The sequence below is a fragment of the Nannospalax galili genome, unplaced genomic scaffold, assembly GCF_000622305.1.
Source record: "Nannospalax galili isolate Female #2095 unplaced genomic scaffold, S.galili_v1.0 scaffold957, whole genome shotgun sequence".
NCBI classification, from domain to species: domain Eukaryota; kingdom Metazoa; phylum Chordata; class Mammalia; order Rodentia; family Spalacidae; genus Nannospalax; species Nannospalax galili.
The window spans coordinates 261550-275027 of NW_008340047.1; the positions used below are offsets into that span (position 1 = coordinate 261550).

Here is a 13478-nt window from a genome sequence, read left to right on the forward strand (position 1 = left end):
AGGCCGATGTGATGGGGGGCGGTCATGGCTGCTTCAAGATAAGCCAGACACTCTGGGCCTGGAGGCCAGCCCTTCCTACTCTCCTCAGCCCATTCCTACACAAAGAGAGGAAGGGGTGGGACTGGGGAGGGTGCTGAGCAACTCTGCTGAGGCTGTGGAGGCCTAGCCTGCTCAGTGTTGGGGGAGGACTCTGACTTGGCCTAGGACTGAGCATGGATGTGGGATTTCGGGTAGACATGGCTCACCAGCCACACCTAGGCCCGCAGAACAGCATCCTCTCAGTCTTTTCGATCTTGGGGCACCAGCCTGTGGTGGGGTTTTCTGCCTTTGAAAAAACAAGGTGGCAGGACCTGTGTGCCTCTCCTAGATGAGGAGAGACATGGGTAGCTGGGCTGTCCTTGCTCATCATCACCAAATAATAAACTGAGTTCTCCTCAGCCTCAGCCAAGCTGGCCTCCTGCTGTTCCCATACTCCTCTAAATCCTGGCCCTCCTGGGCTCCATTCCAAAGGCCCCTCTGAACTGGGAGCAAGGTTTCTTCAGCATCCCAGCTTGGACTCCACCCCAGCCAAACAGGCCCAGCTTCAAGGTAGTTCAGACTTTCAAACACAACTACACTTGCCGGCTGTACATTTAATCAGTGCAGATTATTTACAGAACTCAATGGATGGGGATGGACATCACCCCCCCCAACCCCTCACTGGCTCTCTGGTTCTGTAGAGGTTGGTGCCTAAGGGGTGCTGCTGGACTACCTCCCCATCAGTGCCAAGTAATGAGAATCTACCACTGGAGGGGAGAGGTGATGATCCAGGGGATCCTGGGAGGTGGCTCTCCGCTGCTCAGGGCTTTGGGGAGACAGGGGACACAGCCGGCTATACAGTACCATTTCCCGCAGCAGCCTCTTGCAGACGCTAGTAAGAAGAGGAAGGGAGCCACACCACCACCCCTATGACAGACCTCCCATGCCACAGTGGGCTCCTTGGTGGCGGGGGTGTTCCATAGCCTGTGAGGTGAGCTGCTGGCCTGTCCCTAGTTGTGTCTTGTGGGGAGACAAGGACCTGGAGGGGAGGAAGTCCACGAGCTTGGTGTGAAGCACTGTGGGCCTCCATACCACCGTGTAGTGTCTGGGAACCTTTATTGCCCGATCCTGGGTACCCTGTCTCACCAAGGGGCTGGGACAAGGGCAGCAGAAGCTTGAGGCTTGGGGACTGTTGAGCCCCCAAGGCCCATGGGGTGGGGGTGAGAGAGAATGTGGGGAGGCCCAGGGAAGGAGAGGCAGTCACAGCTGAGAAGAGGAAGATCTGGCAGGTACCAGGTCAGTGCTAGTGTTGGGAGGGGGGCTCAACAGGCTCCCTTTGGTCCTTGGTGAGGCAGGTTCAGGGCCTTTCCCAGCAGGAAAGGAGCAGTGGGCCCAGGGGAGTGTGGGAGCTGCTTGCTAGCCAAGAATAGGGCAGGGAGTACAGTTCAGGCTGCTGGGCTCTCAGAAGAGGCCTGGGAAGGAACCAAGCCTCAAGGCAACTCGGGGTGGCCCCCAGGACATACTCTCTTCCTAAGGCAGATTCAGAAGGATGGAGCCCTAGCTGGGCCCCTTCAAGGCAAACACAGCCATGATTATGGCTCCAGGCCCCAGGCTTGGGGAGGGCCAGAGCTGGAAGAAGCTCCCTGGACCTGTCACTTTTCCAGGTGAGCCTCTGTCCCTCAGTCCTCTGTCTGAGGCTGAGCCAAAGGCAAGTCCCTGTGTGGAACAGTATGTTTTGAGAACCCTAGGCACCCAGCACCCAGCCCTGGGCAGGAAAGCAGAAACAAATGCTGAGAGAGGGTACTAAAGAAGAGATACCTGGGCATAAATAGAGGAGGGCAGGGCTTACTGGGGATGCGGGTGGCCAGGAGGGATCCACTGGGCTAAGGGAGCATCTGGGAATCAGGTGTCCCCATGCCCGGAGCACCAGGTGCTGCAAAGGGTCAGTGGTCACACCCACTCCTGCAGCGAGCGCTTGCAGTAGAGCAGCATGCGGGGTGCACCCTTGCGCTGCATATGCACCAAGGCGAAGGCCAGGCCCAGGATGCAGAGGAGAAGCAGCAGGGGTACCAGTACCACCACCACATTCACTGTCCGCACCACCTCCTCCATCTGCACTACCACTCGGTTGCCCCCGTCCTTGTCGCCATCCTCGTCTGCCCCACCACCCACATCGCCTTCCCTGCTGTCGCCGTCCACCTCAGGCTCTGTATCTCCATTGGGGTTGAAGGGTGGACGGGCCACATCGGGCCATCGTGGTCCGGGCTCCACATGTTCCTGGCATCCCATGAAGTCCCGTAGGATGGACTTTGGGTAGCCAGGTTCCATCCGCAGGCGCTCGTTGTTGAATTTCCAGTATTTGGTGCCCTTGTAGAAGTAGGTGTAGGCTGCAGAGGCAAGCAGGCCACAGTGGCTTTAGGTTGGGCACCACCTGGGAGACAAAGACCCTTGGGGAAAACTAGGAGCCCCCACCTTCAAGATACCCTCTTTGGGGCTGGGGAATGTATGCCCCCAGTGGTAGAGCACTTGCCAGGTATGTGAATGTGTGAATGGTCCTGGGTTCTCCCAGCACCAAAACAAGCCAGAAAATAAAACAACAAAAAAACTTTCCTACTTGTTCCCCTGAGCATTTTCAAATCTGCTGCCAGATTGTGGCTTGGTGGGTTTGGATCCTGGACTTCCTGGCCAGGCTGTCAGGGCATAGAATAGGCCCGCAGCCCACCAGAGTAGGGACTGCTGGTCTGACAGGGAACCCTGCTGTCCTATGCCAGAACTGGCCTAAGCACAGTGATCTGAATGGGGACATGCCCACACTCAAAGCCATGTGACTGGGTTGTGCACTGGCAAAGCTCAGGGTGTCCTCTAGGCCTAGCATCCCATCAGAGAACACAGTAACAAAGGCCCTGATGGAGAAATAAAAGAGCCACAATTCCTGTCTCTCAATTACAATGACAGAAACCAGGCATTTCTCCCAAAAGCATGAATACCACCCTGAGAGGACCCTGACTCCAACACCCGGAGCTAAGCCCATTGCCCCAAGGACCAGGGTTCCCAGGGGTTGCTGGACTCTGAGAGCAATAGGGCAGGTCCAAGCTCTAGCTCTGGACACAGATAGGCCAGGTTAGCACCTAGACTGAAGCTTCTCCCATTGTGGGGTTGGAGATCCTTCCTCCCTCCATTGCAAGAGGACAGCCATGGTGCAGAGGGTTGCAGGATGACATTCTGGAGAATCTCCCAGGCTGGAACATGGCAGCTGGGTTCCCCTTACTTGTCACCACAATGCCATGGAACCTTGGGCAAACCCTGGCCCCTGCGTGTATAGCAGAGGGTGTAGCAAGTGCTGGGTCCTCTGGGAGGGGCTGGCTTGGTACCTGCATCATTGCTCAGGAAGGCCCCTTTAGGGGAGGTGGGGATCCCCTGCCAGACACTGATGGGCTTGGGGTAGCCAGGGTCTCCATGCTGTGTCTCCTCATTGAAGCGCCAGTACCTGTGACCAGAAACAGCAGGCTATGGACCTGGAAACCCTGCTTGGGCCTGGGCCCTAACCCCCACCCCCCTGAAGGCAGCAGGCTCTTTCTGGGTAGGCCTGAATACAAGGGGGCCTGGTTAGAGCCTTCTCCCTTTAGGGTATGGGGCATACTGCTCACCTGTCTGCTTGGAAGAAGAAGGTGTGACCCGTGGGCTCCCACCAGATGGCTGTATCAATGCGGTCATATGGGATGTCTGTGCCATAGCTGCTCAGTGGCCGTGGGTAGCCAGGCTCTAGGTTGGCTTCTCGGAAGAGCCAGTGGCGGTCACCTGCAGGATGCTGTGTGAGGATGGGCTGGTGCTGGCATGGGAAATACTCTATTCACACGCACTGCTGCCCATTCCCATACATGATACACAATATCACACACACTGAGGACATCCACAGTCTCATCTGTGCCTATACTCTGGACACTTCATGGATACCCGCGTGGAAGCTCAAACCTGTAGAGCTAGAGATACGGCTGATCTATCAGGGATGCTGACCCCCAAGGCCTTTCCTCTGCAGACAGACTGTAGAGGTCTTGCCCAAGTGGACTTAGGAACTTGTTCTTAAGAGGCCAGCCTGCTTTTATGAGGACCTATTCTCAGGAGAGCAAGAAGCAAGGGTGGGGACGAGTTGGATTTTTGGGTTGCAGGAGATGGACAAAGAATCATCCCTAATCCAAGTAGTCTCTGGCTTCTAGGGTCTAGGCCTGCCTAATCTCTCTGCCCGTCTATCTCCCCACCATGTCTTGCTGCCAGGTGGATGCAGTACCCCCAGGTACCCCTTTTTAGAAACGATCCCACCATAGGGATTAGAAAGGCAAGACTCCTGCCCAACACTGTTCAGGACAGCAACAGGGCATGAAGACTGCCTGGCCCCTCTAACACTCACCCTGGCTCACCTTTGAAAAAGACAAAACGCCCATCCTGGCGCTCATAGGCAGCACTGATGTCCCCTGGCAGACCACGCCAGAAGTGGCCAATTGGCATGGGATAGTTGTCCAGGACACGGTTGTGCCGGACTCGCCAGAACCAGCGGCCCTGGAGGGGGAGGGGAGTGGGTGTGGGTGGGCAGCATGAGCAAGGTAGCTTGATTGGGGGTGGAGGGGAGTGCTGTGCTCATTACTGCCCTTCCCAGATCAGGGAGGATCAATTAGGGAGGCCACTGAGGCTCTGAGGAGCCAGGTAGTACCTGGAGAGCCACAGCAACCCCCAGGAAGGAGCTCTGAGCTGAGGAACAGCACCTGTGTTTGCTATGTGACCCTTAGCAAGTCCCTTATTCTCCTGGGATTGTTTCTTCTTGGTCTAGGATCTGGTAGGCACCCGGGGGCTGTTCAGCAAGGGAGGGGCAGGGCAAGGATCTGGGTTGGTTGAGGGGAAGCACTGAAGGGCAGGGACAGACCTTGAACACAAACATCTCTCCACGAAGCACTGCCACCGTGTCGAAGTTGCCATCACAGATGTTGGGGCCATACTGGTCAGGTCTCTCTGTGGCTCGGGGTTGGGGTGGGGGCCCTGGCTTCGGGGGTCTCTCTGGCTTCCCACCTGGGTGTGGTGGCTGAGGAGGCCGAGGGGGCCGGTGGTCTGGCCGGCCTGGCCTCCGGGGTGTCACAGTGGGAAGAGGCCGGGTGGGCTGCGGATAACCATCTGGGGTGCCTACAGAGGCAGGGAACAGAAAGTGAGAGAACAACCCCAGAACCCAGCCTAGATGCCAGGTTCTCCTATATAGAACACTGGAGTCCTGGGGCCCTGGCTTGGATAGACCTGGGCCTCAGCAGGCCTCCCTCCAAGTATAGGTCCTGTCTGTCCATAGCAGACCCCTCCCATATCCCATCATCATCCTTGGGGGGGCCTTGAACATCCCCTTCCTTGACCTCTCTGTTGGGGTGGGAGGCTGCCTGTCTTTACTTCCCCAGAGGACATTCCCTTCACATGCTGGCCTGCTGTGGGGGGACTAGGATGGAAGGCACCTGCAGAGGCAGGAGCATGGCTCTGGGCCTGGCTTTGGTACTTGAATTCTGCCCATCATGTCTCATTACTGAGTTGCTGGGGATGCAGTGAGGCACACCTGTCAAAGATCCACCTAAGGAGGGTTCAGCTGTGGACAGAGGCATAGGCTCTGATGGGCAGAGCTGGCCCTCAGGAGGCCTGGACACTGTGGACTTTCTAAGTGGGGTCTGGGTGGGGCAAGCAGTCTCAAAGGTACTAGGAAGACTGAAGAGAGATGAGGACAGACTCAGGTTGTGGGTCTTGGGGACCCTGGGACATCCTTAGTGTAGTAAGAATATTGCTGAGGCTAAGAGGGAAGGCGGGGGGCAGAGGGTCACCTGCATCCCCTTGCAGCCCCAACCCACAGTGTGGCCTCTGGACAAGAGTAATCAGGCCTCAGTTTCCTTGTTTACAGGACGGGGGGACAGGGCAGTGCCTGTCTCATAGGGCCAGCTGGTCCACCTACTCACCATACAGCAGCTGAATGCCCTGGAGGTCATCCTCGGGCAGCTGGAAGTTGTCAGTGTCCATCCACTGGTAGAATGGAGCCATGATGGCACTGGGGTTGCTTGAGTGCTCCAGCCCCAGCGCATGGCCTAGTTCATGCACTGCCACCAGGAAGAGGTTGATTCCTGTAGTGGGGGGCAGGCACAGTCACTCTGGCTTGTCCCAGCCTACCCTTGCTTCTCTCTTGGACAGAGCTGAGCTGCTCTGACTTCTGGCCTCTTCCCCATCTGAGAACTGAGCCCAACGTACCCTTCTCTGCCCGCCTTTCCTTGGTGGGACAACAGACTGAAGTCAAATGCAGGGCCCCAGAGACCTCAGCAGGGGAGTTCTCTCCTCCTGAGCCTGCAGCTGCTGAGCTGAAGGGGCCTGTCTAGCTCCTTGGAGCCCTGCCTGCCCTGCCCCCATCCCAGTCAGCTGTCCTCACCATGCAGGTCAGTGCTGGAGAAGGTCCAGGGCTCATCTGCGTCGAAATGAGTGTCCCCACCCAGACCAGGGCCGGGGAAATAAGCATGGGCCAGAAAGCCACCGGTGCCATCAAACGGCGAGCTGTCGCCATGGAAGCCAGAGGCAAAGAGTACCATGATGTCAGCCTCCTTTTGCCGACGCAGCCGTATGTCATCATAGGGAATCTCCTGGAAGACCAGGGGCGTGACCTGCTCCCACACACGGAAGGCTCTGCGCACCACCTCCATTGAGTTGTACCAGCCCAGCTTCTCTGTGTAGTTCTGGATACTGCAGGTGGGCAGGGAGATGAGAGTGGCCCTTCTCAAGAACTGCACAGAAAGCTTCCACTCTACCCATGGTTAGTTGACTTTGGTAAGAGCTTGAATTGTCAAACCCAGTAGTTCATTAAAATATCACAAAGTACATTTTCATGGTGGAAGATAAGCAGGTTTTAATCAAGACAGTAGAGAGCTGCACACAGTGGTGCATGCCTGTAATCCCACCTCTTGGGAGATGGAGGCAGGAGAATTGGGAATTCAAGGTTAGTCTTAGCTACACCACAAGCTTGAGCCCATTCTGGGTGCAATATGAGACCTGGACCACAAAAGGCAGTTAAGACAGCAAGTAAATGAAAGCAGAGGTGTTTTGTGGCTATGGGATGCAGGTAGCTGAGATCTGGGAAACATGCCAAGCCACTCTGAATGTTGACCCCAGGGCCAGGCAGACCCTAACTTTATCTGTGTGATCTTGGACAAGTGAGAGACAGTTTCAATTTCTTCATTTGAAACATAGCAGGGGAAAGGGCAGTACTTTCTTCATGTGATTGTTATGAAGATTAAGTAAAATACTACATAAAAATGTGCAGCCTAGAGCCTGCATATGATGAAGCACATAGAAGCTCACACCCTACATGTGGGTCAGACTGAGCTGCTGGCACAGACCGACTTTGTGGATCATGAATTCACCCTTTGGAACTTGAGGCCTGAATGACATCAGATGCTCTTTCTCAGCTGAAGCTTAGGGTGAGGTTGTGGCTGGCCTGGAACAAGAAGGGAGCCCTTGGGGACTGCCATGTCACAGGAGGCACACTTGCCTCAGGAGCTTAATTTAAGCTCAAGGACTCCACAGATAGGAAGGAGTATCTGAAGCAGGGGTTTTGCACAAAATGTGCTGTCTGGTACTTGATAGACACCTGGACCCCCACATCTGCTGACTGTACTGACACAGGAGCCCATGTGTCTATAAGAGGCCAGCCCGACCCTTTACCAGCTGCAGTCAGGGGAGGGCAGATCAAAAGCGTGAAGGGCCTGGTTTCTCTGGAGAGAGGCTGCCTAGACTGTGGGCTGGGCTCATTAGCAACACTGTCAGGACAGACCTCTTGTGGTGGGTTTCTGGGAATGGAAGTCTGAGTCCCCTTGGGAGCAGTAGGACAGTTCCCTGTGTTTTCTGGACCCCTACCTGAAGGTCAAGTGGTGGTTGTTCCACTTCCTCCCTGTCAGGGCGTAGCGCTTCCGTCTCCGCAGGTTGGCTTTCACTCGCACCCCAAACTGATCTGGTACTCCACAGCGAGGCCGCTTCATCCACCTGGGCCACAGATGTAGAGGGGTCAATTCTGAGACATCTCTTCCAGGTAGCCACCTCTTATCTCCCAGCTTTCCTTTGTAGGGATGGGATGGGGACAGGGAGACTCTCTGTGTGGTTTCTAGTAGGTAAAGAGATCCTGTTCTAGAAGACTAAGTGCTCAGCAGTGGCTCAAAAAGGTGTGTTCCCTCTCGAGAGTGTCACCAATTATGGGAGGGGTGCTCTTGGGGCTTGTCCTGGGTATGTCATGCTCTGCTTCTCAAGGATGTCTGAAGGTCCTGTCACCTCTGTTAGAGTAGAGCAAGGCCTGGCTAGGCTGTCCCAACCAGGGATTCTGTACTGCATCTCCCGATTCCCATGCCTGTAACAGGCATTACTAATTGAGCACTATGTTCTCCACAAGCCTGGATTCCACCTGCTTCCTCTTTCTTAACATAAGGCTTCAGGCAGCCACAACAAACAATAAGAATTGGCATGAGGACCAAATCATTTGCCATCCTTTATTCAGGCTACTCTCTACTGGAAATTCCACATGCCACATGCCAAAGGCTCCTCAGAGCAGGCCTGCAACAGGCAAGTGGTCTATGGGGTCAGGAAGCGGTCACACAGAGGGACTCACGCCTTGGTCTCTTCATCGAGCACACCCGTGACTGGGATCCCATAGAAGCGCTGCATCTCAGATAGGGCCGAGGCCAGGATCTGGGCAGAGCGCATGGTGGACATGTGGCGACTAGGTTGGGGGAGGTATCCATAGAGGCGCAGCCAGTTCTGCAGAGAAGCCAGATCAGGTCTCAGTTGTCTGCTCAGAAACCACCAAGACCTCCCAACTCAAAGGAAAATCTAGTCTTTTTAGCCTCTTACAGCAGGCCCCACCTCAGCACTCTGACCTCACCCCCTCCACCATCCACCAGCCTCAGGGCCTTTGCACTTCCCTCCTTCTGCCTGGTGTTGGGCCTGTACCTGGCAGGCTCTTCCCTGGCCCTCCAGGGTGGGTCCCTTCTGCTCCAGACAAACTGCTGGGGACCTTCAAGTGCTTAGACTCTCTCTCCCTCTCTCTCTCTCTCTTTTTTTTTTTTTTTTTTTTTGGTCTTTTTGAGACAGGGTCTCCCTGTAGCCCCAGCTGGCCTGGAACTCACTATGTAGACCAGGCTGGCCTCAAACTCACAGAGATCCGCCTGCCTCTGCCTCTGCCTCCCAAGTGCTGGGATTAAAGGTGTGCGCCACCATGCCAGGCTTAGACTCTCTCTTTTTAAGAATTAAGTTTTATTTATTTATTTATTTATTTATTTATTTATTTATTTATTTATGTGTCTGTATGCTCATGTATGTGTAGGTGCCAGCAGATGCCAGAAGAGGCCATTGGATGCCTTGAAGCTGGAGTTACAGGTGATGGTAAGTCACCTGATGTGGCTGCTGGGAACCAAACTCTGGTCCTCTACAAGAGCAGCAAGTGCTCTAAGCCACTGAACAATCTCCTCAGCCCCTTTCTTTCCATTTATTTATTCATTCACTCATTCATTCATTTATTTGAGACAGGGTTTCCCTGTAGCCCCAGTTGGCCTGGAACTCACTATGTAGACCAGGATGGCCTCAATCCCACTGAAATCCACCTGCCTCTGCCTGCTGAGTACTGGGATTAAAGATATGTGCTACCATGCCTGGCATTATTTTTATTTTTTAAATTATGTCTATGTGTGGGTATGTGCATGTATGACTACAGATACCCATGGAGGCCAGAAAAGGTTGATGGATCCCCTGGAGTTAAGGTATCTGTGAACCACCTAAACATGGGTACTGGGGACTGAACAGAACACAGGTCCTCTGAAAGAGCAGTATACACTCTTAACCATTGTGCCATCTCTCCAGTCCTAGTTTTCAAATAATATTTAAAATTTTTTCTTTTGAAAATTTCATATATTAAATACAGTGTATTTTGGCCATTTCCATCCATCCTTACCTCCCTCCAACTTCCCCTGGTGCCCCCCTATTCTGTCTCACACCCAGCTTCAAGTCCTCCATTTTTTGTTGTTATTTATAACCCCCTGAATCTAATTAGTTCTGCCCATATGTGCATGGGTATGGGGCCATCCACTGAGGCCCAGGCAACCTATTTGTAGCTATGTCCCCAAAGGAGCATAGTCCCTGGTACATACTGGGTGTGTCCATCTGTTTCCAGGAAAATGCTATCCATTCATCTACCCTCCCATCATTCACTCTGCCAGATATGTCAGTTGGGGGCTGCATGGAACACTGAGTGTCCCTCCATCTAGAGCTTCCAGTCTCCATGAGAGAGAAGGGTTTCATAGTGGCCAAGTCTGTGAGTATATAAGATACCTGCAGCAGCAACGCTGAGTATATCTGAGGAATGCTAAGAAAGGGGATTCAGCCTAGCCTGCTTCTAGGCTACCATGTAGGAGGTGAGGGCAGAGGCCAGGGGAGCTGGGGGACTTGGCCATATGAAGCATGTCCTTCTCACTGTTCCTTGCCCACCTGGAACACCTACTCTCTGGGTAGCTCTGGAAGTGGGGCTATACATTGAGAGACCCTTGAGGCAAGACAGCTGGACATGGTAGTTGCTCTGGGCTGACACTCACTCACCTGTCAGCTGGCCAGGCTACATATCCACCTGTTACCAATGTCTCATCTAAATCTCATTGCTCCCCCCAGCCCAAGGCAGCAGTGTCCAAGCTTGATGGGCAGGGAACTGCTGAGCCAAGTCCCAGCCTGGCTGTCTGTACAGTCACCACTCAGGGGCCTCAGGGTCTGGGAAGCAGGCAGAGCAGTGAGACAGAGGCCTGGAGCTGAGAATAAGTGCTCAGCTCTGCAGACAGAGCTGGGCCAAACCTGGCCTGGGCATCTTGGAGGTGAGGGTCTCAGCCTGTTCTCAAATCAAGAGGCTGATTTAGGGCCTGCATCTATGTAGCTCAACTATGCAGCTCTACAAGGATCAAGTGTGATAGGGTCATGCTAATGCTATGGATGATAGAGATCAGAAACCCTGGCTAGTCACCTTCTGATTCTGCCAACAGGGCTGAGGGGTCCAGGTTTCTGATGAGACTAGTCAGGTACCAGCAGGACCAGGGCACAGGGCAGCTGGGGGAGGCAGCAACCCCATGGTCCATGGCCCCTTACTGACTCTTATCACCCCTCTGACTCAGGTAGTAATACCACAATGGCCCTGTTCTTCCCAAGCACTGGTACCTCCTGGGAAATACCTGTGGCTGGTCCACTCCCCAATGGACAGAGTTTTCCTGAAGCTGTATGTTTGAAAGCCCCATGGGTGGGAGTGGGTTGGGGGAGGCAAGGTCACAAGGTTCTAATGTCAAAAGACATCCAGCTGGTTGGGGAGTGGGGGTAGGGTGGCTGCTGACAGATGAGGGCACCTTCTCATCACCTATTTGCATAAGGTAAAAATATCTCGGCAGTGCAAGCAATCACAGCCACTGAGGGGCTGATTAGCCTGTCTGCAGAGCCCTAAGAGGGAACAGGGGATGGGGGGTGGTGTTCCAGGGCAGGGAGGGGAGGGAGCTGTCCTGTTTGCAGCAAAGAGCTCCAGAAATCTGGCAGAAGGGCCCCTTCATCACATAACCAACTCAAGGTCTGTCAGGCAAGTCCCAAGGGAGCCTGGTGGTCCTCCTTTACACAAACCAGTGCCTTCTTTCAAGTTCCCAAGAAGCTTCCATCTCCCTATCAGCCAAGCCTCCAAACCTCAGCCTCCAGGGAACAAATGCCTCACAGTCACTGGGGTAAAGATGAGGGCTCAGTGGTACCCCTTGGGCAAGGGCTGTTGAGCAGAACCTCAGCCTTGGCATGGGAAGCTGAGCCTCTGAGGATTCAAAAAGCTGATGGATTGCTTGCCTTTAGCAAACACATGGTCAGAGTGGCTCAAGTGTCAATAAATCTGCCATATAACAGCAGACATCACCTTAGGGCTATGGGCTTCTTCCCTTCCCAGTGTCAGAAGTAAGTATCCCATCACCTAGGACAGAGTGTGACAAGCTCCAAGAGGCTGGCTATGCTAGTGGGAAGAAAGCTTAGGCACGGTGCTCAGGCTCCTGAGGGCTGTGGTGAAGCACCCACTGCTCCTGCTGGTGGTGTCTGTCCCTTATACAAGGTCACTTATACAGCTCTTTGTCACCTAGAGTTTCACAGGAAGGGTGAGCCAAGCAGGTAAAGCTGTGCTGCTCAGGTAGGGAAACTGAGGCACAGATAGGTCAAGGGGAATAAGAAAAAGGGAAGAATCTGATTCAGGGCCTACTTCTCTTTCCATGAGGGTCATTGTCCAATAAAAGGGTAGGAGGGCTGTAGGCCATGAGGCCCCTCCCACCTGCAGCCCAGGGTGGGGGGTGCTCCCAAGAACCCAGAGCCATGGATAGCCTAGTCATTGCTTTGAGCTTCAGCATCCATCCTGGAAGTATTTATTGATGTTGAAGGTGAGTGGCTAACCCCAGGTGAGAAGACAAGGGATAGCAAGTCATAAGAGAAATTCCTGATCCTTAAGGCTATGAACATCACACCAGAGAATCCACTGTGAGATATTTAATGCTCATTGCCACTCCTGAAAGGTAAATAGGCATCCATTCCCATCTTCCTGAGAACAAGGTTCAGAGAGAGTGAATTGCCTACCTAGAGTCACACAGCTGATTGGGTCAGACCTGGATGCAGGACATTTCTAAAGAGCTACTAGTTCCTTTGCCTAAGGTGGAGGAACACTGAGCTCTGGCCCTTCTCAGGAACCGTGCCCAGCACAGCACTGGAGTAGGGCACCTAATCCTCCCCACACCCAACATCTCTGGCTGGGTCTGGGCACTGAGCCAGGCCTCCCTCCCCCAGGCCTGCTCAGGCAGTATGGAGGGATGCATGCTGGCTGGGAGGGCTAGTCTGGGAAGAAGCCGCCAGATCAATACAGTGCCTAGAGCGACCATGGGGGAGGGGTCAGTGCCATTGTTGTCACCACTGCCAGCACTTATACTCAAACCAAAGGACTGGCCAGCAGCACAGCAGCCCCTCCCCCGGGGCCCTTATCAAGTCCCAGGCGATAAGAACAGTCTCCTGGCTCAGCTTTGCCTTTCTCTCCAGCTCCCGCTGCAATGTGAGCAGCCCCCAGGCACATTTGCCCAGCCAGGTACAAAGGGAAGCTTGTTACGGCCACCAATGATGGATCAACCCTGAGACCTCCAATGGTTCTGTGAGGTCCTCACCAATGGTCTCCTCTACCCCACACTCCAGCCACTGAGGGATCTTGGGAACAAGCCAGTGCCCTGCCTGCTGGCTTTGCCATGCCTGGGGAAGAAGCAGGTGCGAATGGAGTTAATTTGAGGACAGTCTAAACCCCTGCAAGAGGCAGGGTCTGCTCTCTACCAGCGAGATACATCCTCGCTCAAATGGGGGATGGGGGGGACGAAGGGGCGCATGGGGGAGGGGAC

The 13478-nt window shown here is 54.2% G+C and overlaps 1 protein-coding gene across 1 annotated transcript in view; it reads right to left on the reverse strand.

Annotated features, from left to right (window-relative positions):
* Nucleotides 1-482: 482 nt before the first annotated feature.
* Mmp15 (matrix metallopeptidase 15) overlaps nucleotides 483-13478 on the reverse strand; it is an 18932-nt gene continuing 5936 nt past the window's right edge. Inside the window, exons 2-10 of the mRNA XM_008834864.3 lie at nucleotides 8672-8820; nucleotides 7930-8055; nucleotides 6452-6759; nucleotides 5991-6152; nucleotides 4934-5187; nucleotides 4434-4572; nucleotides 3666-3816; nucleotides 3390-3505; nucleotides 483-2405 (exon numbers count right to left, since the gene is read on the reverse strand). Of these exons, the coding sequence (XP_008833086.1) occupies nucleotides 1969-2405; nucleotides 3390-3505; nucleotides 3666-3816; nucleotides 4434-4572; nucleotides 4934-5187; nucleotides 5991-6152; nucleotides 6452-6759; nucleotides 7930-8055; nucleotides 8672-8820 (1842 nt within the window). The 3' untranslated portion in view covers nucleotides 483-1968. The remainder of the gene's footprint in view (nucleotides 2406-3389; nucleotides 3506-3665; nucleotides 3817-4433; nucleotides 4573-4933; nucleotides 5188-5990; nucleotides 6153-6451; nucleotides 6760-7929; nucleotides 8056-8671; nucleotides 8821-13478) is intronic.